Here is a 26,861-nt window from a genome sequence, read left to right on the forward strand (position 1 = left end):
TAGCCCTGCTGCCCCCACATTCCAAGCGGGAGGTCAGGCAATTACTAGGACTTCTTGGGTATTGCAGACAATAAATTGAAGGCTATAGTGAGAAAGTGAAGTTCCTCTATGAGAAACTCACCACAGATAGAGTAAAATAGAATAAGCAGGACGAAAAAAAGTTTGAAGAGCTTAAGAAGACCCTAGTAACCGCCCCAGTGTTGAGTCTCCCAGACGTGAAGCGGCAGTTCCAGCAATTTGTGGATGTCAGCAACTACACGGCGTATAAGGTATTGACGCAGGACTGGGCAGGAATCAGGAAACCGGTAAGATATGTCTCAAAGCTCTTAGACCCCGTGAGCCAAGGGTGGCCAACTTGCCTACAGGCAATAGTAGCGGTGACTTTAATAGTTGAGGAAGCCAAAAAAGTTACTTTCGGGGCCCTGCTAGTAGTTTACACTTCCCATAATATTAGAAGTATTTTACAGCAAAAAACAGACAAATAGCTCATGGACTCAAGGCTGTTAAAATATGAGGCAATCCTAGTACATTCCCCCAAGCTAGAATTATAAACTGCAGCAGCTCGGAACCCCGCCTAGTTTCTGTTCGGAGATAGATCAGAGAAATGTAGCCACGACTGCTCTGAGGTGGTGGAACTGCAAAGTAGAATTAGACCAGATTTAGAAGAAGAGGAGCTGGAAGAGGGCGGGAAATAGTTTGTAGATGGGTCTGCAAGAGTAGTGGAAAGTAGAAGAAAAACGGGATATGCTATTATAGATAGAAGAAATGGGAAAGTAATAGAATCGGGGCCACTGAATGCCAGTTGGTCGGCACAGGCTTGCGAACTATACGCTGTTCTGCAAGCTTTGAAAAGATTAAAAGGGAAACGGGACAGTCTTCACAGACACCAAATACACCTTCGGGGTAGTCCATAACTTCATAAAAATCTGGAAAGAGAGGGGGCTGGTCAGTACCTGCGGAAAGGGGCTGGTACACCAAGAGTTAATTAAGCAAATCCTGGAAGCTGTAAGGGGACCTAAAGCCATTGCAGTTGTGCACGTAAAAAGGCATCAAGTAGAGATGCAGTTCAGAACTCAGGGAAATAATCTCGCAAACCAAGAAGCGAAAAGGGCAGCCCTCTTAACCATGAGTGCCTCAGAAATAAGAGAGAGAAACCCTAAGAAGTATCCATCTCAGCTGTCCCCTCAAGAAATGGAAGAATACAAAAAGCTAGAAGCTAAGTGAGAAGAGAGAAAATAGAAATTACCAGACGGCAGAGAATTAATATCTAAAAAATATACCAGAAAAATCCTCAGGAGATTGCATCTAAAAACCCATTAGGGGGCTCAGGCGTTGGCTAAGCATTTTTTTTAATTGTTTGAGTGTAAGAGAATTTATGAATTGGCGAAACAAGAAGTGCTGGGTTGCATGATATGCCAAAAGGTAAATAAAACGAGGTTGAGACAAAACCCCTTAGGAGGGCGACCTCTAGCATACCGCCCCTTCGGGAAGGTATGGATAGATTATACCGAACTCCCCAAGGTAGGAAGGCATAAGTACTTGTTAGTAATAGTGGACCAGTTAACCCATTGAGTAGAGGCTTTTCCAAGTCCTCGAGCAACAGCTCATACCGTAGCAAAGATTTTATTGGAAGAAATTGTTCCCCGCTACAGTATCATAGATCACATTGACTCAGATCAGAAGACTCACTTCACATCAAAAATCAAAACAATTGGCTGACACCCTAGAGATCCGCTGAGATTACCATACCCCATGACACCCTCAACGTTTGGGAAGAGTTGAGAGAATAAATCAAACCTTAAAAGCCCAATTATCAAAATTAATGCTAGAAACAAAAATGTCCTGGATTAAGTGTCTGCCCTTAACTTTATTAAATATAAGGACCATACCAAATTCAGAAAGTGGGCTATCCCCCTTTGAATTATTGTACGTGATGCCATATGAGCATGGGATGCCCGTAGGGCACCCTAGATTAGAAGACTCACAAATTCAGCCCTAACTAGTAGCAATTAATAAAAATTTACAGGAATTGAAGAAAAAGAGAATCATTATGCAAAGCACCCCCTTGGAGTTCGCTATTCACAAAATACAACCCAGAAACAAAGTTTTGGTAAAAACATAAAAAGAGGTATCTTTAACCCCTCATTGAGAGAGTCCTTTTCTTGTTCTTCTGACAACAGATACAGCAGTGAGAACATATGAGAAGGGGTGAACTCATGCCTCCAGAGTTAAGAAGATAGAAATACCGAAAAAGAGACCAAAGTTGAGTTACCTCCTCCCTGAACATCAAACTTCACCGAAAAGGCAAATGACAGGAGAGCTCCAATTCCCTACTTGGAATCGGGGTGCTCCTGCAATCTTTATATCCACTTCAAGTACGAATGTTGCCTACAGATATAAGTAGTCCACTGTAAATGAGGGTGGAGGCCATCGGGGTTGTGTTGGAAGCGTTTTGAAGAAGAACAAGTCCTGACCGTGCGATTCTTAGAAAACGCCACTCGTCTGAACTTGTTAGAGTCAGATTCTCCTGAGTAGTATTTGTTGTATCAAAGCAAGTTACGGAGAAAGCTGAATTTGAAGGCCCAGGTTCTGGCCACTGAGTGCCAGCAGACGAATAAGGTACCTTGTATAGCAGAGCCAGTAAAACTATCCCGGTAGGAGGCCTTAAAAAGGAAATATGCAGCTTGAACCACACAGAAGATCCAGGCAGAGAACCCTTGCTGTCAAGAAGACGGCCCCACTTGAGCACCAAAATTGTTATAAAGGCCAATTTAATTCCAATTAATAAAATAGAATTATATTAATTAAAGAATTACAAGACAGAAATTTAGGCAAAACCAACAATCGGAAACACAGTGCCGATGCCCAAGATTGACATTGGGTGAATGAGGGGGTTACAGCGCGCTGGAGGCTGTAACTGGTTCACCCAGTGTCGATCCCAGGCATCGGCACTGTGTTTCCGATTGTTGGTTTTGCCTAAATTTCTGTCTTGTAATTCTTTAATTAATATAATTCTATTTTATTAATTGGAATTAAATTGGCCTTTATAACATCCCTTCTCTCCTTAGCTTGCCTTATGCTTCCACTCCCCAAATAATCAGCACAGTGCAACATGTTTGTGGTAAAGAAATACACTTCCTATTAATTACAACAGTCAAAACACCTTTCTTTTTTCCCCCCTTTCAATTTGTATTTTAAAAAGAAGAGTAAGATCTAGCACTTACTACTGATAAGCAACATTTATCTACCCTGGGGTACCTTTGCTTATTCTGGTTTGGGTGGGTTTTTTAATTGCATTTTCCCACCAGCTCTGAACTTTTCTGGCTGCATAATTTTCCCATGATACATTTAAGATGCATCTACTATAATTAGTATGATGCAAAGCACAAGTTTATGAAAAACAACTTGTAAATTTTGAATAACTCTACAGCAATTACATAGGTAGGATGGCTTATTTAATGATGGGCTTTGTTCTCCAGCATGGGAGCCACCACATTTTTATAGACAATGGCTGGAGGGGAACCTGCAGGTGAGGGTCCAATGCTCTTCCCAGCAGTTATGCATCCTGCTTGTGTGCACAGCTAAGTCTTGGTCTTGGACACTGTTATTTTACCCTAGTGAGTGAATAAGAAACTCTGAACCCAACATATTTTAACAGGCAGAAAGCATCTTCAAATTAAATTCTCTTAATCAGGTACAGTCCTAGTCAGACCAGAATTGATCCCAGAAACTTCTACTCTTTGAGCACATGAATAAACCCCTGCTGCCATGGTCAGCTGGTGGCATTTTCTGTCCCTTTGGATAAAGACATATTGCATTTTCACGCTGGAGAGCCAGATGGCCATCAATCACCTCTCCTCAGCGGCGCTACCTTCCAGCTCCACCTTGCCACACACACTCTGCTAATAATTAAACTGTAGCCCAGAATTCACAGAGCGGCCACCGAGATCCCCTCTAGAGAACACGCTTTTGTGTTATGTTACCAGGCAGGGAGATCATTCATGAGCAGATGTGACACTTGTCAAATTGGTGCTGGTTTTTGATTAAGGAGGAGGACTATGATGTCTGCTCCCCATGATGCCCAGTTTTCAGTCTCATTAGGCAGTGTGCTGTGCATACTCCTTACACCAAAGGATGTTCCCTATGGATCCAAAAATTCAAACAAACAACCGAAGTCAGGAAACTACAAATCTCAGTCATGGGAGAAAATAGTTTCTGTTGCAAAACTCTCAGAGTATTATTAATTATTGTGTGTACAACAGTCCTTTTTAGAGATCCTGGTCATTGCCAGAACATTGGTCTAAGAGGTCTTGCAGAAGCACACAACATCATTTCCCCAAGGATCATTACACCTCCAAGAACACTAACAGGTCACAGAATGACTAAGGAATGCCTTTTTGAACCAACCACAATATTAAAAAAAAATGGCTCAAAAGCATATCTATGAGCAGTGAGCATGAGTCAATGAATGACAACAACCCCCATTTGTTTTTAAACCTCCACTTTTCCAAACCAGCAGGTATTGTCCTGCCAAGACTTGAAAATCAACTCATGACAACAGCATAAGGAAGGTCATATAAGCCACCTTCTATGTCAAGAGCCACATGGTCAGCTCCACCATGGAGCGAGACAGTGCCACCAGGAAGAGCAAGGTGACAAGCAGCTGGCGGGGCAAGTTGCAAATGTTTGCATATTTATATCTGAAATATGTGTCAGTGTTATGTGGGAGGAAACTCTGCCCTGCCTCTGCCCTCAGGCCAGGATGATCACTGAAGTGGACATGCCAGGAAGCTGTCTGGTTGTATCAGTCAACAAAGTGGAGCCAATTTGTCTCTTACAGCAATGGTACTTTGGCTGCAACCAAATGATAAAACATGATAAAACGTGATCTGAAAGTCTTGATGGCACTTGTTAACACCTGGAAACAGCCACTAGCTAATAGCACACTGGCTTGGCACTCAGGAAGCTTCCAGCTGCAGCTCTTTACAACCTCCTGGATAAACATGTGCGAGGAAGGGTCTTGCATACTTTTCCTGCAAGATGAGATAACAGCAGCTCTACTTGTCTCACAAGGTTTGGATGGAAAGTGCAGACATGGCTGACGTATTTGCAGTTTGAGAAGAGGCTTGTTGAGCACCAGGCTGTATCTGCACCGCACAGTAGGGATAGCCCCTGTTCACACCAGTGGAGTGGATCACTATCTGCATTTCCCAGCTGCAATCTCTGACTTCAGTGACTCAGGCATATCTGTTAATTCCAGGTGGGTGATAATGAGCCAAACACACATTTCTTATGAAAATTCAAGCAGTTGTAGGAAATTGGCAAAACCAGACCTGGACTGCAGAATGCCATTGACCTGTAAACAGGCCTCTGAATAGGCCTTTTCTTCAGTCATCTCCCAGGACAATGCCACAAACATTTAATGGCATGTTTCCTGGACTAGGACTGACTTCTGCAGAATAAAATGGTTACCACAACTTGCAGGAGCAACAGATATATCCTGCCCCTTTCAGCTGGACCCAGCTGTTGTGAAAAATGTGCTCCTGGACTCCCATTTCTTTTTTTGCAGAGCTTTTGTCATGCATGGTGCTTATTTAATATGAATTTTATTGCAGCTCTTTACATTCCTCTTCAGATTATTAAGTGAACAAAAATACACAAAGCAGTGACACTGGAAGACTACTTGAGAAAAAGTAGTTTTAAAACCATAATAGCTTTTGTGGTTATGCTGGTCATGGAAGTGATTCTGAAAAGTTCTGCCTGCATGGAAGATGCCAGTTCCCTATCTACCTCAGAGCTGTGGGTTTTGCTGCTGTGCCAGGCACATGAAATGGAGACACCACAATGAAGAAAATGACTAGGCCAAAATCTTTTGGGCATCAGGGCCTTCCTTCTTTTTCCAGCAGTTTAGACTGTTGTCAACCAAAGATAGCCAAGGCAGCTCAGGAAGTGGAAGACCACCTCAACCATTCTCCTGTTCTTGAGTAAAATCCCAAATGTGTGCTTTGCTCCCAAAACCACTGCTACCATGAGGAACATCTACCTTCAGGATTAACTTCTTTAGCTCCAGTGGGGTTAGTCATGTAGAAAGCCAGATTTACATCACAGACATAAATGCAGGCAAGGGAACCAGCTGGTCATGTACTGGACTCAAGTAGATGCCCAGTTTATACAGGATGGTATCAAAAACTTCCCTCTCATGTGTCACACTCTGCATCTCTTGGTCACACAGTGAGATGCAGACAATGTATTTTTTCCCCTAGCTGGAAGAAGGAAAACACTGCTGGTTCCACACATGCACCTCACACAAACACCTGTGGCAGTGTATCTGCAGCTGCCGCCAGCAGGACATCCAACCTGTACCCCATGAGGCAGACTGCACACTTCTGTCCCCCCACCTCACTACTCCCTGGTGGCACAGGGAGGACCCTATGAGAAAGAACCCAGCCAGGAGATGTTCTGCACCAGTTAGCAAAGGATATGGCAAGAGCTAAACCTGCTCACTCACCATCCCCAGCTCAGAACTGGCCATGCTAAGAGCCTAAGACAGGCTTTGCATTGGTGTGACTAGTTCCTGTTTCTCCACAGAGCAGAAAGAAGACTTACATGAGATAGTTTCTACTTTCAGAGTTACTGTCACACAGCAACTTCCCTGCTCAGCTCCATTAGCGGTAACAAAATGGTGCCACACACGGACCACTTTTCCTGCCCAGTGCATTGGCAGCCTGGGAATCTGCAATGCCTACCTTAACTTCCACATGTGCCATCAGGACCGCAAAGTTGGTGAGGTGGTTGCAGGAGCACGTGGTGTGTGTCTTGTTAGTTGTCAGGAGGCGACAGCCCTGGGTGGACCAATACCCTGTCATTGTACGCTTTGTGTAGCTCCAGAATGAACAGTTTGGGTTAAAATTTTCTTCTGACTGCTGCAGGAAAGAAATTAATAAATGCAGTAACAATGATAGGCTCTCAGAGATCTCTAAATGCACTACTGAGGCTCTTTGTAACTCTCACCCTTCAATTTTAGATAAATAATCAGCAGTGGTTTATACGTCAAGTATTACTTGCCAATACCAGAGAAAGGTAGATTGTTGCTGCACTCTTTGCTAATGCAAACTCAGTTCTTTGTTCTTGATTAATTTCAGACATTGACTAAATCCAGCTCTTCAAAACGAGACTGCTTCATTTGCATTGCAGAACAGAGAAATTAATTGCTTTAAGCAATCAACTTCTGCAATGACTGAGCTTGGCTAACAGGACTAGCTGTCCTCTTTCGCTGTAATTCCACTTTCCTCTAACATCCCCTGCCACCATGATCAAATAATATTGTGGTCTATTCTAATTTATTGGTAATTTTTAATTACAGAATGATGCGTGTCAGCAATCGAGCAATGGGCATCGGCTCAAAGGAGACACTTTCTTTACTTCTATTAATGCAATATAAAAAAGACCTTCTCCACAAATAACACAAAGTGCAAAGGACCAGAAGTATAATTCAAAATCTAAACAAGGACTGCTGGGGGCCTCACAGCAGCCAACTTTTGCATCATTTAATTTCAGGAACTGAAAAATAAAGAGAAGTGCTTTTTGAACTCACATACCTTGATGTGCTTGACAGTAAACACCACAGGATCAGCCAGGTAAACCTTATTGCTGAACTCTTTATTTATTGCTGCTGTGATGACAGGGGAGTTGACAATGACGGAGTGATTGGTCAACATCGCTTCTGTTCCCAACTTCATGCTGGCATTCTCCATGGAGAGATAGGTGCCCAGGTTGTTGTACAGCACAAAAGCCACCCTAATCTCACCTAGAAGAGAGGTAAGAGGTTAGGTGGCCGGGTTGAATCACTGGGGTGGCTTTTTTGTTTTTTAGATTGCAAATCTTTTCTCTTAACCAACTTCAAAACTGCTCTGAGAAAATGTGAAAGGACCAGGATGTGGCATATGAAAACCCATCTCTTGCCAATTCCAGTGAGCACCAAGAGGTGCAATGAGCAATCCTTGGATAAGAAGGGCAGAGATACTTCTTCCACAAGAAACTTTTATAACCAAACAGATGAGCAGAAGACAGACAGGGAAGGTGGGCTTATTTATGGCATCAGTAGGTATAACTAGCTTCAGAAAAAAAAAGGCCAGGTGGTCCATTTCCCACCTGACATCACTTTATTCTCCTGGATATACCTGGGAAACATGTTTCAAGCTGACATGTTGCACAGATGCAGTATAAAACTATAATTTAGTCTGGTAATAAATTAGGACTATCTCAGAAAAGTGTAGGGACAACTCTGGGAGAAGAAATCAAAACCTTTCCAGTACAATTCCAATCTCACATGACAGGTAAAACAAAATTTCAGAAATTTCTTTTAAAAATACATTTATTCTCTGAATTTGCCAATCAGATAATCAGAAAAACACCATTGGAGAGCCTGCAGAAAACCAAGTCTACCAGCCAGTTGTTTTTAACTGAAACCATCCAGTTTGCCTTCTGTTTTGCACATTATTTCACAGCCTATAAATAAGACAGGAATGTGATTAGTTTGCCTTTATATGTATTAGTTGTGGAGAGGTATGTTTTTGTTTCTATATGAATCACCACAGTATCTGAGGAAGGTGAGGCACTGATGACTCCAAAGGTTCCTCCCAACCTAAATCCTTTTATGATAATTTTATTTGTAGCTCTTTGGTGACCTCTGGACATGTGTCAAGCTGGTGCGAATTGATGGGGTTCTGCTTTGAACAGAACTCTCCAGTGATACTGTGTTTAGAAAATCAAAACTTCCCTTTCATTGCTGGCAACAGATAGCTGAGTAAAAGCCCTCCTGTCATGGGTTGGCGCTGGCCAAATGCCAGTGCACCCATGAGTGTATGTTTTTCCTAATGAGCTACTGTGAGATGTGGTCAAGAACAGAGCAGAGCAGGCCTAAAACTTGAAATAAAGAAAATTTTATTAACCTACATAACAACAGACAATAGACAAGAAAAGAAAACCCAAACACCCAAAAGCAGAAATGAAAACCTCCCAGAACATTTCTTCTCCTCCCCCCAATTTCCATCCCTTACATGCTCACACGGTTGACACTTGCACATTACCCTCATCTTACTTGCTTAAACCTTCCACAACCCTGGGCCCCCCGTCAGTCATCATCCCTTAAAAAACAATCTTCAATCCATCCAGGGAGAGAGGAGTCTCTCTCACACCACAGACCCCCCACAGGAAACACAGGTCCATCCTCCCGTGTTCCCATGTCACCCATGGCATCACCTGGAGAAATCTGCCATGGTGACACCCTCCTTTCCATGTCCAGTGCTCTCACCACCATCCATGGACCAAAACCGCATAAAGGGCTCTTTTAAGGATGTTTGGCCAAGTACCAAAACCCAGCCATCTTCTCATATTGGGACAGCAGTCTCCCCACATTTACCCCTGGGGCCGAGGGTTCCAAGAACGAGGCCACAAAGTCTTTGGTTTTGAGCCAAAATGCATCCACCCAAATACAGTCTTATTTATGCTCAGGAGAGTTCAGGGTCGGTCTATGGCTAACATTATGCAAGAAAAGTCCAGCTCAAAGGCCACTCCTCTTCCTCTCTGCCATCGAGGGGGGGTCCTTTTCATCGTCCTTTATCATCTCGGTCCCAGGCTGTCCCTCTCTCTTCTGAAACCGCCAGCCATGAGAATCAATGTCTGGGAAAAGTTGTCCTCTGCCTCAGAAAGAGTTAAAAGCTTTTGTCTCCCGGCAAGGCCACAGGCTCAGGCACTCGCAGGCTCTGGCAACTCCCACACGCAGCAGCAGCTCGGCACCTTCTCCCGGGGGGGGGGGGGGGGGGGGGGGGAGACGAGACGAGGGGGACGGGGGGATGGGATGGGGGGACGGAAGTCAGCTCCGAAGTTCTCCACCCCTCCATCCTGGATGGGACTGGCTCAGCTCCAGTCCCGTTCTCTCTCTTCCCCCCCCCTGGGGCCCGAGGCCTACCTCAGCCTGACCACCTGGCCCCCCTCCCCCACCCAGCCTGGTTAGCTGGGCAGGGGAAGGGGGAAAAGATGTTCCTCTCCTGAAAGGGGAGCCAGAAAGAGGAAGTCCATCTGGGAGTCCTTGCTTTTAACCCCCTTGTGTCCTCAGAGGCGTGTCCAACTCCTCAGTGGCCACTCCAGGTGCCAACATTCGAACCTGACCACTGATTGGTTTGACCTCAGCTTCCTGAAAAACTCACTTCCCCTCAAACCAGGACACCTCCCCTGTTGGAGTTTTGTTACACAGCTTGAGTTTTAAACTGTCTTTAAAAGAAATACTTCTCCTCAAATCCTATCTGAAAGCAAGCCAATGGCAAGACTTTCTGAACCACCAGACCAAACTTTATCTAAAATTTTTGGAAATTTTAACACACCTAGTCTGGCTATAATGCTGCCCTATCACTCCATGTTCTTTATTCTTTATGCAGAGGAGGGTGAAGCCCTGGCAGAGATTTCCCAGAGAAGCTTGGGATGCCCCATCTCTGGAAATGTTCAAAGCCAGGTTGGATGGGGCTTGAGCAACTTAATCTAGTGGAAAGTGTCCTTGCTCATGGCAAGGGGGTTGGAACCACATGATCTTAAAGTTCTCTTCCAACTCAAGCCATTCTATGATTCTGTGTTTTGCCTGCAGTGACCAAAGCCCATATATGAGTGTTGTACCCTGCACACAGATTAAATTTTAAAGGAACTCAGAAATAGGAGCATGTTGGGCCCACCAGCAGAAGCCTATGAGTTTAAAGTTGGTCTACAGTGAGGCTGTAGAGATCAACAAATTTGTCTGCTCAAACTCCTGATCTGGAAATAAATGACTTGGCAGGATAAAGACCATTCACATATAACATCATCTAAAATTTATGCTGTATCAGGAGGTTCATAAGATATAGAAAGGCACTAAAGATTTAGAGTCATGACAGTTAAGCAACCTTTTTTGCCATGTTGGCTCATTATTAATATTTGCTACTATTGCTTTCATCCTTGACTTTTTCAGATATTTGTACAATGCCCTGCTGTGAAGCAATTTACTCAAATGAGCCTCTTATCCCATCTGAAGCCCCCTACTGCAGACATTACCAGTTAAAAGCACTCCTCTGGATTCAGCACTGTGCCCCAGAAGCCCCATAATTTAAGGATCTGATGCATTTTTAACGTCAAAAAATACTTTTTAAAGCTGTGAATCACTTAGCAATATAATACATTCCCAGTCAGCCAACACAGATTGCAATCAAGGGCACGAGCAAATTATGTTACCTGTTAATTTAAATCTGAACATAGCAATTGATACTTATAATGGTTAAACACAAAACAATGCCTAAGGCATGACTCTCATGAGGCTGGCATGGCCTGAGGTGCCAGACCTACCATTTCGACCATTTTGCTTCAAGGTATTTGCTGACAGCTGAATGGCGCTCCCATGGCCCATGTTCTGGGGAAACTTCAGATCTTCCAGATTCCCATCTGTGCTTAGTCTCGCAACTTCCAGCTCTGTGTGCAAGAGAGACAGACACTAAGAAAAAATTCTCTGCTGAAATGATTTTCAACACGGTATTTCAAAGGTACAAAATGGTGTTCCAGATCAGTTGAGAGGAGGGGAAACAACTTACAGTGCTGCATGCTAGAATGTGTTTGGGCTCCTATTTCTTTTTAAATCTTTGCCCTGAAGAAATTTTAAATTTAATTAAAAAAAAAAAAAAGTCCAAATAAATTCTACTCTCTGTGGAAGACAAAAGACAACCAGTTCTTGTAAACAAGAACCTCAGGATATTAAGGACAATGGTTAAAATGAAAATCTGAGAATACTAGTTCTTTGCCACTGGTGATTGGTACTTTCTGTAATGTTATCAGTGCTCAGGATCTGTATTCAAGGAAACAGAAAGAAGAGTTGTTCTCATTTTACATATGCACAGTGGGAATGCTGGTGCTTTCCATCAAGCTTGTTTTTTAATTAAAATCAACAATCAGCTGAATAAAAACACAAATTTGTATGTAATGAAACACAATTGCCTTACAATGAACAATCCCCCTGTGAAGCACTGCTCTCATTTCTCTAGCACAGATTATACCCTCAAAGCCAAGAGTAATAAAGGGAGGTCAGGTGCTCATTTTCCATGGGATTTCAAGGGTAGAGAGCTGCCTTATTCCTTTAGGCTCTTTTGGAAAGACTTTGAAGTCCTTCAGACAAAGGCCCAAGACGTATCTAAAAAATCACTCTCCAATTAATCTAGGGACCAAGACCAAAGCCGGGCTTCACAGCCTTTACTCTTCCACCGGCTGCTCACAGTTTTTATGGGATTTGCCCCTTACGGATGTTGTCAGTGTTCTCCCGGATGATGTCTGTCTTCAGCAGGTTGTCAGCCAGCACAAAGGCACTGTCCTCCACCGTGTCCAGCAACTTGGTGGCTGCATGCTGCTGCTCACTCATGTTCAGGTCCCTCCATGCGTTCAGAGCCTGAGGCTGCAGGAGGTTGTTCACCGTCTCCACCATGGCCTGCAGGGCAGAGGGATGGAGTGAGAAAAGGCTCCGACAAACCTAAAGCACTAGAGACCTCTGACATATGCTTATTCCCATCCTCCACACACATCATTTTACAGGGGGACAACAGCATCTCCTTCCCCTACCCATTAGGGCAGCCTGAAATGGAGCAGGACAGCTTTTATACTATCAGATGGAACAGGGAGGAAATACTATTTTTATTATAAATGCAGTCTGGGAATGGTGCTTTTCTGCTTCCATAATCATCAGCTCTGGGCTTGGAAAAAGAAGGAATTAGGGCAGGTGGGGAAGGAAGGGTAGGAGGAAGATGACAGTTTAGGAAACATGCAGGAAAAACCCATCTGCAGCACCAGAACTCCAGAGCAGGGCTGGGGCACTCACAGAAGGTATTTAGTATCTGCAAAGGTTACACTCCCCAAAACATTTCCCAGCACATAACCTCTGGCAAGCAGCCATGAAGACACAGGAATAGCTGAGTTACACCACTTCATCCAGAGCAGCAGCAGGTGCCCGTAGAGATTTAGATAAGACACTACATTTCAAATCACTGCATTCAGGAAGGAGTCAGTCCTGCGGAAACTGCTTCAGTCCCTCCTACAGTGCACCTTCTGCCCTGGGCTGCCACGCACAAAGAGCTCTCCCATGGATAACTTCCCACAGGTTAATCTGGATGCACACGCAGGATCACACAAAACTATACTGGTCTCATGACTGCAAAATTACTGCAGTAGAATTTACCCAAACTGAAGGCTTTTCTCAACCTAAACCCTCTGCTTCGTTACTAGCCACAGCTGACTCAAACACTTTTCAGCTAACATTTTTTAATGAGACCAGCTGTACCAGTTGATAGAACTGATTGTGCAGAGGAAAAGGATAAAAAATAAGCTACTTTGATCATGCTTTCTTCAGCTGGTTATGGTCTAGTCACCAGGCAGGCCTACCCCACAGAGAAACATCTCCACTGCCAGCTAATGCTGACTGCAGAAACCAACCTCCCCTTCAAGATGAAATTGCTGTTCATAATAATTTTGTATATGCTGAGCACATAGGCATCAAACCCACACCTCTGCCCTGCAAGCTGATGACAGTCCCATGAGACTTCAACATTTTCCAAGCCTAAAATGTGCCCCATGGGTTCACTGTCATGGGAATACTTCAGTATTTACTTCTGATACTGTTGCTAAACCCATGGGTGGAAAGAAGCTGTGGCATAGCCCATTCTCCAGCAGAGCCCTCAGGAGGAGTGTTGCAATGGCAACACATGGCACAGAGAGCACAGAGCATCCTGACTCACTCACCAGTCATGGTCAGGTCCAAATGAGCAATGGGAGGATACAATCACATCAAACTAGATTTGTTGAAGTAGATTTCATTGCTACATCCACGTGATCTTGACAAACATTTCAATTACAGCAAGGTTTGAGGAGAAGTAAAGACAGCTAGAACTGTCACTGCTGGTGCTTTTAATCCCAGCAAAGATACCTTCCTTGAGTTTGGAAGGTTTCTCACATCATCATATTTCCTGTTGGGAGATTGCATCATAATTGGGCTCCTCTGACAGCACAAAGCTCCTACTCTCACAGTTACATTTGTTCATGGTCAATTAAATCATTTGTTCTTATGCCAAACCTCTCCTATACCATAAACAGAATGCCTCACTGATAACCATAAATCAATTTTTTAAACTGATTATTAAACTGATTTTCCTGAATAGTCTAAAAATTATCTTAACACATTTGCTATGTACATACAACAAGCCAGTTGAAATTAGTAGTCAAGAAGAAATTGAAAAATCCATAGCACTTAAATCTGATATTTTTCTGAGATTTAGAATTTGGAAGACTGATCTCTGCATCTCCTAATAAAATTCTGTAGTATACTTTGGTAGCTTATCTCTTCACAGGCAAAAAAAAAAAAAAAAATAAGCAGTATTCTTTTCCAGTGACCAAAAAGCTTGATTTTTTTGTGGTGTAGCTTCTACACAACATGGCATTTCCTTGTAAAGACCTTTTATGCCTGGAAAGCAGAAAATGAGGATTTTTCTCCCCTTTCAATATTATCACACAATTTGCCTTACCTCCATTTAGCTCAGCTCCTACTGGTGACTTAAATTCTCTGCTAAAACAACATACTGCATAATTTTATCAATATCTGGATGGTAGAAAATGTCTTTGCAGCAGATCTAGCTCCTGGCTCTGGACAGAAAGGTAATGTCTATTCATCAGAATATGAAACAGATGCTGAAATATTTGTGTTACAGTGAAACATCTGCTGCAAAGACTTTCCCCCAGAAAAAAAAAATCTAATGCATTCTTTCATTTTAAATATGCACATATGTGTGCATGCAAGTTTGAGAGAGAACACCAATTAAGCCTAATGTACTACTTCCTGCACCATGTGCACTCCCCACCCAATACTGTGCATCCATCCCCTTGAAGTGACTACCTGAAACCAGCCACTTCACATCATTTTGGGTCTGGGGTCAAACACAAAAGCTCCAGGAAGATTTCCAAGGACTTTGGGTCACATCCTTATCACGTATCTGAACAAAGCTGGTAGACTGTCTTTGTTGGCATTACATCCAAAATTAATTTAGTCCCTAGCTTTTCCCAGAGGGTCATTCCCCTCACCTGTCTCAGTGCATTAATCAAGTGTTCCCCACGTTATATTTCTGAGTGCAGCACTTCATTATGGCCTAGTGCTGTGGGCTGAAGCCAAGGAGATGAGGTGCTAATGAAATGTTTGCGTTTTGGACAGGAGCTGAGGTAGGTGTTTAAATGAAACAAAACAGCTGTTATAGCAACAGTGATTTGTGAGAATGAGATGCCAACTGGGAAAACTTGGGCAGGGGAGTGGGAGTTGTGGGAAAGCAGGCACATATGACAAGGATAGGCCTATGTCTTTACATTTAAGATGAGCTTTTGTGATTTATGTGGGTTTGGCACCTGGTCCAAAGACATTATGGTCTGATGAAGCTCCAGCATAGAAGAAACAGCTGAGCCAAACTTCCAGGAAAGTCTCTCAGTGACCAGCTGGAGGAGGGTTAGCCCTGAGAGAGAACCTTCAAAATGTAGAAGGCATGGGATAGGTGTGTTTGTGAGCTGATGGCTAGATAGCTTTTACCTGAGATGCCTGGGGATCCTGATAAATGTGGAGACCTTCAGAGGGAGATAGGAAAGTTCTGACATAGTTTCATCCCACCCCACTTCTAGCATTTAACATGCAGCCAAGTAGGGAGTCCAGATACTCTCTAGTTTCTCTCTCCACTGAAAGTAGAAGAAACCACCCCAAGGATTATCTCCATTTTGCTCAAAATCACGAGATTATATCTATCCATAAAGAACCGAACGTCTATTAAAGAATGCTGCATGACCTCACTTGAAGACCCCGTCCTTGCTTCCCAAGCTAAAGAACTACCTCTCCTGTGGTTTTCTTTTCTTCCTCTCCTTGTTCCTTCTTCCAAATGCAGCTCAGCTGAGCTTCTTACAAAATAAAAATGTGGCGCTTGGAGCCCAAACATACCTCAACACCATGCACAGCATGGCTCCAAACCAATGCTGTGGTTGCTTGGACTTCATGACTAGACAGCACAAGCACACTGATCCATCAGGAAAAGGACAAAAGGAACTCAAATTAGATCAAGAGAAAGTTTTCATAAAGCACAGCTTGCTTGTTTGTAGGCTAAGATCAAATGAGGGAAGAAGGGAGCCAGGAAGGCAGACTTTGCATTTTTCTGTGCTGAGATATGTAGCACAGCTTAATGCTCTCTGTGATGTCAAGGTATCTATACATGCAAAGCCAAACCCTCTAATTACCAGCCCATAAAGAGCAACCACCCTGGGTCACAGAATATTAGATAGACACAGTGGACCTTTCATGTCCCCAGCAGTGACTACAGTTGGACAGAGAGAAGAGCAAGACCCTGCCAAACACAAAAGACAAATCCTATGACAGTGATGCCTTTCATTATGTGCTTATATAGAACCAGAGATTGTATGTTCAATGCAAATAAATGTAAATGAATTGCAGAGGGAGGTTTTTCCCAAATAAGGGCATGTGCTCATGGTTTCTTGGTTCTGTCCTGAGGTTACAGAAAAGAAACAAAATGTAAACCTTCTTTCTTAGACACAAATTTGTATTAAAAGATGCATTGTAAAAAGGAAACTAATTAAAATCCTTACAGTAATTATGCATTACTAAAGGGCCATTTGTACATATCCCATTGATTTCCTTTGTGACAGCTGCTAGATTTCATTAAACTGATTTTTGCTTGTTCATTTATTTTTCTCTTCTCCCCTTCCAGAAACGTCTAGTAAGAGTACCTGGCTATGTGGCACACACTTTACACCTAGGATGTTTGAACTCTGTATATATCCAGTGATACTATATCTATTTAATTTTCTTTCCCTGTACCAAACATACAAGACACTACTCTTTGATAAAAACAGATTTTGCAATGTAAAATCTCTCTTTAACTGGGACTCAACACTGAAAATCACTAGGAGATGTTAGAGGTAGTCAGCTCATTGCCAAATTTGGCACCAGACTGCAAGGTGCTACAATGTTTAAGCACAGTGACCCTAACCTTAGAAAACCAGGAGCTCTCATAGAGTTAGGATCTCTTTAAACCTCTGTTCTTCATTTTGGCCTCTTTCTGAGCAGCTGATGGAAGACCAAAACCCTCAACAAACCTACAGCTGGAGAAAATACTGCTTTATGGCTAGTGAATACCAGCAGGTGCTACAGGGAATATTGATTGAATCCTTCTGTTGAGTAATTTTCAAATATGCAGTTTGTCCTTCCTTACAAAGCAGCATCTTAGGAAGAGACTGAACACACTACACACTTTACTTAGCATGAAACTTACAAGGACTTACCTCCTACAGGAGCTTTGGGAGAACAAGGACAGTGGCACAGGGCAATAAAGTACCACTTTTGCAATGGCATCTCTAATTAAAACATCTGAATTTCATAATTTCTAAAGCCCTGTCTCATATTGCTAACACTTTCTTGATCTCACAGGAATATCTGATGCAATGCACTTTCAAAAACTAGGATATGAGGAGCTACAGCCACGAGGCTTTGCATAGGCTAAAATCACGGCTGGTGCATGAAACAATCAGTGCTTTGGTACCCCTGTGCCAAAGGTGTTTGCCAGCACACTCATCCAAAGAGGTTTGCTCACCCTTTCTGAGGACAGCCTGCAGAGTGCAATCACACAGCCACAGCCTCAGGCCCTGCTTATGGCCTGAACTTCAGGTCCTGCCTGAGGTCTCCCTGTGCTGCTCCAAAACAAATCCCTTGTCTTTATTTGAAAAATACAAACACATAACTAGCCCACTTTTTATAACAGCTTGAAGTTTTTATGGCAAATCAGCAGAGAAAAAAGCAAAAAACCCCTTTCAGGTCCACACTTCACAGTGCAAATGAAAAACCCATCAGAGAGCAGATGCATTGAAATGTGGATATGGTACAATGATCACAGTGTTATGCTCTTTTTTCCCATTTTCCGACTGGAAAGCAGTGGTACATGAAAAAAGCTTACTTGTCTCCTTGCTCAAGAATAGCTGGTTTTGCTCTTTATTCATATTAAACGCCCAGTGCTAAAACAAACCCTTTGCTCAAGCTATCAATATTTGCAAGCCTCCAAACTAATTGAGTTAAAGGCACAATCAATGCCATTGACAACAAGTTCTGCCATCAAGTTCTGCTGGCAGTTGTTTGATTCTTGCCTCTGGCCAGAAAAAGCACCAGTACAAGAGAAACTCCCATTAACTCTGAATGTACCTGGTACAGTCAGAATGGACCCTTTGGAAGAGAAGGCCAGCATGAAAGTATGGATGTGGGCACATAAATGCTTCTGGAAAGGTTATTGCATTGAAAGGGACCAGCTCAGGAAATGACAAGTCTTTTTAGAATGGCAAATGAACAGCACCTCAATACCACTACACAGGGGTCATCAATCAAATGATTACACTGTGTGGGACTTCAGGACAAAAAGAGATGCACATGTCATTTCTTCAGCTTCCTAAACAAGGAAAATATCATTTGGCTACATGATGGCATTAAATCCTACTTCTTAGCTGAAAAGTGCCTTTAAATCTGTCTGACAAGACTCTTGGATGATATTTTTCCTTGCCATTTAGTCTTTTAATTAAAAATCAAAATTTGTTCAAAGCATCAGTAAGCACAATGGAGATAATTTCTTACAGGGAAGCCCAGCCACCATCTAGTGTTTTTTTTTTAAAAAAGCAACAGAGTCATCACAAACTGTTGTAACATTCAATGGAATGGACAAACATTTAGACTGAAAGGAGCTCAGCCACAGTGAGTGCTTGAAAATAAATAAATCATTAGAATATCTACTGCTAATCTTTGCTTCTGCCTTCAAAACTAAGCCAGAAGCACTAGCCTACATGTGGTACCAGAGTAGTGATTGGTAACAGATGGTATCAGTTTTGGTGAACTGAGACAAAGCCTACTACTCTTGGCAAAATCAAGAAGAGAACTTCCCATGACCATCCAGAGGAATTTCTAAAATTGCTCCACAGATTGAGAGCAAAGGCTCCCAAGAGAGAGCATGCAACCCTCTCTCTTCAACTATACAGCAAATGTTTATGCTGTGGCTACAGGAACTGTACTGATTCAGAAATGGCCTGGATTCCAGCAGTGCTGAGAACTCACTGTAGTGAGAAGAAAGGCAGTGACCTTTATTAAAATTAGGCCATCTACAAAATGCTTAACTATGGAATTAATGGTCTTTTACTAGGTATGCAAGGTTTGCAATCTTGGCCTTGAACTACCAATAATCTCCTAATGGGAGCATGCAAAAATAATAGGCTATATGAGAAACAGAACAAGGTTACTAATTACAGGTTATGGTTTTGCTTTACTTATTATACAAGGAAGAATATTTTAAGGTCAGAAGGCATCCATAGGACTGAAATAAAAGAAATTGATTGAGAAGAAGGAAATAACATATGACCTATTTCATCTAATGTGATCTTCCCCACAGAATAAGCTGAGAACTGCATTTATGAATCATCTGTATTTGCTGCCCTACTGTTTGGGATTTGAAACCATAGAAGCAACTGCTAGAGTAATTACACTAGGAAAGTGAGCAAGGCTGTAGCAAGAAAGGAAAATGGGCCACACATCAGAAATGCCTCTGATAGAATATCCACAGCATTCAAGGAAACTCCCAGGGAGTCTGAGAGACTCATCCTTTCCTCCAGCAGTTCAAATCAAAGGGATATCTACTGCTGCCCCCTATGGCAATTTATATTCAGACTTTTTACCAGTGACACCAGATACCAGGACTGACTCAGACTCGAGCAGGGAGTAAGCACAGAGCAACACAGAAAACATTAGATTTTTTTCTCAGTTTTGCCATGTGAGAACCTAACCATAGATATAGCTGAGTTGTAGGTGGATGAATTTTGGAGTCTGGTCACAAACTCAAGGCTGCTGCTTTGATCCTCCTCTCCCCTAACAACGGGCTCACCACAGCAGAAATGTGAAGGGTGAGGATTTCTAGTTTATTTCTTGCTGACACAAATCAAGTGCAGGTTTCTCAAGCTGTGAAGTATATCAAGTTCAGAGAGTTTTAACAAAGGACTTCCAAACCACAGAACCTCACTGTGTGTTGCCCTGTTCTTTTGGAATTTTTTTAGCCTTCTGATTGTTTACCTTCTTGGAGTCAAGATTCTCACGCTTCTAACAGTCTCAATGTAAATATAGCTCTGTTTACCTAACAGTAGTTTTTTGTTTACATTCCTTTCTGGAGGAGGAGAAAAAATGATTGACTGTCTGACCAGTGTGGTTGCAGGGGTCGTGATCCCATCCTCCAATCCACAACTGGTGCCAAAAATGTATAAATATGAAAGAAAGTAAAGTTCTGCCCCTCTTCTTTCCTGCTGGGACATCTGTGAGTTGCGTGGTTCTTTTGTGTCCAACTGTGTCAACTGCGAGTCACACTTCTTTCAGATGTCCTTTTAATTATATTAAATGAAAGTTTTAGGCACTTTGATGCTGATGAGCAAACATCTCGATCTCTTGAAAAAGCAGCTAAAAGTACTCCCTGTAGCTATAGTTAATATACAACATTGTATGCTCACTGCTAGCCAATTTATTCCAGCCACTTTAACAATGATACCTCGCCTGACAGGCTGTGCAGAATAGCATCAGGAGTCAAGCAATGCACAAATCTTCAGAGAACTCTCAGAGTTGTTTGACACACACTGCAGAGCTCTTTGTCATACAGCAAATTAAGTGACCAAACCAGGAACTTGAAAACCTTCATTAATTTGCCTCTTTTTATATAAATGGAAGTAAGAGTCTTTCTTGTCACAGGGGCAAGAAGAATACAAGCAAACATGGCATAACTCAATTTGTGCTCCCTCTCAGAGGTGCAAGTTTCTTTTGTTTAATCTTCATGGAAGTTGGGACCAATCATGCAAGCAAGAAAGAAGTAGGACAAACAGAATTAATCCACTTTAAATAGTACTGGCTAAATCCCAGATGCACCTTTTATCTGATGATAACTACTAGGTTAGCAAAGAAAAAAAGTCTCTTCTGCTCAGGTCTAAACTTAATGCCTTGAATCCTCTGAGGAAAGCCTTTAATTTTTTGCTTAGTGAAACAATTCAAACAGCCCATGCTTCAAACAAGAAATGTTCAGAAAACTTCCAGGAAAACCAGAAGGACAACTCTGCAACCACCTACCATTGTCTGCTATCAGGAGCCTGCCATCATCTCATCACTGGCTTCATGAGTGGCTCTGATGACACCTGCACCCAGAAGCTCTTGTAAGTATCAAGGAACAGGTGGCACCTCCATAATCTTTGTTATCCAGACCAGTGCAGAATTACAAAACAGAGCAAGTTGATTTACAGGGCAACTCAGAGGATGGCAGGAACCAAGAGCAGCAAACTCCATTAGATGAGGAAGATGCTGCAAAAGCAACCCTCTGCTGCCTCCTTCCACCCTTTCCACAAAGCTGCCATTCACACTATCTATTGTATTCACCAGCCTCCAGCTTTAAAATCACTCATACTGACTTTATAACAGAAACCAAAAGAATGGGAACCCTGTGAAGTTTTTGCCTGCCAATATCCTCATCCCAAACACATCGTGCAATTTTACATGGGAAGAAGCCTCTGGTTTGGCACTGCAGGGAAATTCATTGGCCTCCTGATGCCCCAGATCTGCAGCCTACAAATCCAAATGAAGCAAGCAGGTGAGCTCAGACTTTGCAGTAAGATGCATGCACATGATAAAAAGACTTAAAGCATGGATGTGGTATGAACCTTTATTAAAAACTGTTTCCAGCTACTAAATCAGCAAAATTCTCTATTTTTTCCCCATGATTAAGTTTTCTGTTTTAATACAGCCTCACTTAATATATTACGTGACTACTTAGCCTCTTTTTTTTTCCTTTACTACCTCACCTCTGTTCCTAGAGGACAGGAGAATTGCATCCACGGCATTTTAATTTGGGGAGCTGAGAAATATCAAGTACATGAAGCTGAGGGGCATGGAAGAAATCTGTGACACCAAACGCAGTTTCACAGTCCCCCAAAGGCAAGTGATTCCTGTTTTCTACAACTCCAGTGCTTCAGTTTAAGGACAACAACTTTTGGATAATGAACAAACATAAATTCTGAAAAAATTAAATTCATACCAGCTTACATCACAGACCAGCCACCAAACCAATCTATGCTAATCAAATGTGTCACCCATTATGACTCATTCTCCCACATGATGACTTTTCCATCCCTTTACCAAAATAGAGTGCAAGAACTTCAGAAAGGTGGGCATAGGAGATGTAGAGCTCTGCTCTCTAAAAGGCCACCCTCTTTGCTAACAGAGCACCTTGCTGAGGCCACTCTGCCACCTTTATATACATTTTGGTCAGCTCAGTCTCAGCTGACTATTAATTAGTATCAGAAATTAAAACCCACTTAGCAGTTTTTTAATTATTACCATGACACAAAAATCTTCCAGCAACTATCCAGTCATTATATTAATATGTATTTATCATGCCACCTGCTGGGTTGGTTCTTGCTGGATTTTTGAGACAAAAAAAGATAATTTACCACATTTGAAACTAAAGAAGCAGCATTTGTAACCTCTATCTCCAGTAAATAAAATCCCTGAGCTTTTAACTCAACAAATACTGTGAAAGTGAACAAATTAAATCTGTTTGTTTTGAAGGTACCCAAAGAGATGAGGTGATAATCTGATAATGCATTCCCAGTTTTATGTTTGAATAACTTGCAGAATTTCTCCATCCACTTTGTATATTTATTTATAGTCATTTATTCTGGGCTTAAGAGGACTTTATACACCAATCGCTACATGGGTTCTGCCAGTCATGGCTACTTAAATTGGTTAGCCCAAAGAAAACAGTAAGACTGATTTTAGCAATTATTATCTTCTCAGGCCATCCCCCTCCTTCCAAAAAAACACCTTTCCTCAATAGCACTTTTGAAAATCACAGTTCCTGGACATCTCTTGCATAAACTTCATACTGCACCTTCCTTTATCTAGGGAGCCCAGAACTGAAGGCACACTTCCAGCCCTCTGAGCCAAATTCAGCCAGGGATGCTCTTCACAGTAATGGGATCAGCATGAGGAGATCATGACAGCAAAGTTGAACACTATTTCTCTGCCATCAACACCATATGTCCCAGTGACTTCCCATGTTCCATTGACTTTACAAAGCCCAGGATGTCTTAAGATTTGTTGAAAAATCTCTGCTAAATTCCCTTTAGCCAGCCTAGACATTTCACTTCTTGGTAAAGGATGAGTGGCCTGTAACAGGACTATCTGCAGTCACATCTAATTGCTATTACAGACAACCGCTCCCTCACTAGATTTTTTGATGACTTTAGCCATACAATTTTCCAAATGGAAGCATACTGTATGAAAATATGTCAAGATACCTCCATATAGTACAAAGCAGAGCTGGAAAGGTTCAATTAGGTCATCTAATTCATTCTTCAAGCCCTCTTTTACAGGACTTTCCTCTTCAATATATTTAACAGATTTGTCCATATCCATACTTAACAGCTCAAGCAATGAGCTTTCATCAGTTTTCATCTACTGAAGAAGTAGGTGCATGATTAATGTTTAAACATGCAAGCAACCTTTCCAAGTGAAAGGAAAGGAATCCTTGAAATTAAGGGTAAGCTGAACTTTTTGCAGAGTATTCAGGTTTTATTCTATCAAGGCTATCTTTCTGTAGGGTATATTAACCTCACCAATTTCTACTGTTTGAAGAAAGACAGAAGGGCAGGAGTGTGCATCCACTCTGAGGAGAATGCCTGTGCAGCCAGGGAAAGCACAACTATGGATCATGTAGCACCCAATGTCCCCAACAGGATTGTGCAGTACAGAGTCAAAGTAGTCTCACCATGTTTCCAGTGGTAGCAGTACACAAGGTAGCTAGCTTGGGAGTGAGCACCGCACTGCAAACTAAATTCCCTAAATTCCTTCAAATGCCTGCTAGTTGGTTTCTCTGGGATCTTAGACAAGGGTTGTGTAACTCCGTAACTCATCTTTATCCATTAAGGTATATGGAAGGGAAAAGGTGACTTTCTCTTGTGACATTTTCCAAAGGGAAGACAGCCTACCAGCACACAGGGGTACTGTTTTATTTCTAATGCCCTAGAAATCCAGACCATCTAATCCCATTTGCTAATGAAATATGTGCTCACAAAATAGTCTGTACCGACTGTAGGAAATGGAATTTTGCAGGAAAATGCAGGTACAGACACCCCCCTCCAGAAACATAGAGTTCATTTATGTGTGTTACATATATACATATAAATAATGATCAAGCACCCATAAGAACAATATCAACATTCACAAGCACAAGACAGAGATTAGAAGGTAAACATTCACATTTCTTAAAGAAGCATTAACTCACCTACAGTATACAAACAAGTTTATATAAAAAAAGACTGGAGCAAATGCTACAAGGCAAGGTTACAGGATTAGTAAGATAACCCAAGGTCCCACTCCTCAGAAGCCCACAAGTATGATCTTTCCAGAATGCAGGGGCTTGACTTTGTTCACATCAAACACAATGTAAGGCTATGAAAGTCAGGCCAGACCTAGGTGAACTTCATGGGATGTTATGTTCATTACCCTGTGCATTGTTTGGAGCACTCTCCTCCTTCCAACATCTCTCTGTGAGACACTACATTTCATTACAATCCTACCTCCTCCCTCATGCTGAGTGTTGCCATTTTGAATTGTTTCTAAATTTAAAAGGGTAAAAGGGGAAGAAGGAAAACTAAGGAAATGCAGGTGGCAGTAACATGAATGACATGCTGTAAGGAAAATCCAGTTGGTCTGGAGACACCTCTGTGAGCAGCAGTTTTGCATTCTTTACTTGCACATCTTCATACTGTCCTGCTCATTCAGATGGCCAGATGAATCATGTCAGATATCTCTTGTGTTTTTTTCCACTTTCTGGTTCAGAGATTTTGTCCCAAATTTTTGTCAAGTCTGAGAGAAATAGGGCAGGTCGGTGAGGTAAAAAATGACATTATTATCCCATAACCTTAACCTTAGAACTTGCTTCCACAAAGCTGGTAATAATCAGATTATTCACAGAGACAAGACCAACTTCACAGTCATTTAGACAAACAACTGGACATGTGTATTAAAAACACAAGAAATACCTGGACATAGGCCCTGCAAGAGCGCTCCCTTTTCTGAAGCTGAGTCCATAAAGAGAGCAGATTAAAAACAGAAAAGAAAAAACAAGTTAGTGACAGAACAAGGGAAAAAAAAAATGAAGAAAACGCCTGTGAAAAACCCCTCATTTCTCTCTTATACAGCTCTTGAAAAACCAACCAAACTAAAGGAGTGAGCGTGAGTTAGGCAGCAATGGAAAACTGGAAGGACTGGTTCCAGAAATGTGGTTAGTCCTTTTTCAGTGAAGTGAAGCACAGACTGGCAACTTTGCAAGAACAGCCATTAGATGGTAGAAGACACTGAAGTCTAGTAGAGATATTCAAGAGATTATGTTTTCCTTACAGCTTGGAGATCACATATGACATTTCCATGTCAAACAAAGCTGAAAAAGATGAGGCTGCTGGTTATTTGCATAAGAGGAGCGTGGGCTCTGCAGTCAGACAGTGCTGATGCCACAGTGAAATATAACCAAGCTTCAGATGAGCAGGACCAATCACAGGGAGCAAGACGTGCAGGACTGCATCCTGATATAGCCTGGACCTGTATGGACCCATCCTGACAGACCTGGGGCTTGGCAGGCAGTCTGCAGCAGTAAGCTGGAATTGGTGAGCTCTGCATCACTGCAATGAAAGCTCACAAAACCAGGCTGCTGAGAGCCACTGGCTTGGCTGGGTTTGTTTTTGTTGATGTGCCTGGTTGGAAATTGCACATCAACAGAGATTCAGGGCAACTTGCGCTCTCAACACACACCAGTGAAATACCATTAGTACAGCTGAGAGCCATATTTGTCCTTGAGAGTTTTGAGGCTCTGAAATAAACAAAATACACCCAGGTATCATGCAATGCCTAATTTCAATTTCTAATTCATCAATTTGTAACAGTAGAAATCTTCTTCTGGGTAAATCTGGCCAGTACGAAGACTTTACAGAAACAAATGGAGATCAAAGAAAGCCTTACTGAAAATTACAGAGCTATCCACTCAGGGGTCTTCCCAGTCTGAAATGGAACAATTATCACCCTAATTAAGCCTGATCCAGTGGAAAGCATAAAGCTTTTAGTGACAGAAAAGTGGTTCCTGAAAGATGATGGCTTTTAAAAATTCTGATTACGCCAGTTTATTTCAATTCATTGTACATCAGCTTGTAAAAAAACTCCACCAGTACAAAACAGCACAGGTGATTACTTTCAGATCCCCAGCACATTTCCTTTAATGATTAAAAGAATATTTAATGGCTAGTGCTTACTTTATTTCTTCTTTCTGACTAAACAGCACTAAAGAAAACTCTTTGCAAATTACTTTTTTCCTTTTTTTTTTTAATACTCTTGATCAGTGAAGGGGAAAATGGAGCAGTAACTCTGCTGCCTTTTTTTTGCCCAATACTACTTCCAAGTTGAATTCATGCATTCTTAAATGAACACAGAGCAGTTGCTCTTCTAAAGAATTAAGTGGGGAATGAGAGCAAGTAAATTACTGAGCCTGTCATCTGGATCACTGACTCGCATCACTGTTTTGCAGGACTTCACGTGGCCCAGAATTTTAATGTGGAATGCAATTGATTTGTATGACTTGCTTGTGCAAAGATGATGGCAGGGGAAAGAAACATGCAATGGGGACCCCAGAAGTGACAGCTGAGCCAAGGAGCTCTGCCTTGTC

At 42.1% G+C, this 26,861-nt stretch overlaps 1 protein-coding gene across 3 annotated transcripts in view; it reads right to left on the reverse strand.

Annotated features, from left to right (window-relative positions):
- The window catches only part of LOC134563470 (adhesion G protein-coupled receptor L3-like), a 694,578-nt gene that overhangs the window by 70,197 nt on the left and 597,520 nt on the right, over nucleotides 1–26,861 (reverse strand). For 2 of the 3 annotated variants that reach the window (XM_063421391.1, XM_063421390.1), the window contains 5 exons: nucleotides 25,192–25,230; nucleotides 12,310–12,493; nucleotides 11,368–11,490; nucleotides 7,599–7,807; nucleotides 6,747–6,923 (listed from right to left, as the gene is read on the reverse strand). In XM_063421391.1, coding sequence (XP_063277461.1) covers nucleotides 6,747–6,923; nucleotides 7,599–7,807; nucleotides 11,368–11,490; nucleotides 12,310–12,493; nucleotides 25,192–25,230 — 732 coding nt within the window. The remainder of the gene's footprint in view (nucleotides 1–6,746; nucleotides 6,924–7,598; nucleotides 7,808–11,367; nucleotides 11,491–12,309; nucleotides 12,494–25,191; nucleotides 25,231–26,861) is intronic. The other variant, XM_063421389.1, reaches the window with a different exon arrangement.

This window comes from Prinia subflava, chromosome W, assembly GCF_021018805.1.
Source record: "Prinia subflava isolate CZ2003 ecotype Zambia chromosome W, Cam_Psub_1.2, whole genome shotgun sequence".
NCBI classification, from domain to species: Eukaryota; Metazoa; Chordata; class Aves; order Passeriformes; family Cisticolidae; genus Prinia; species Prinia subflava.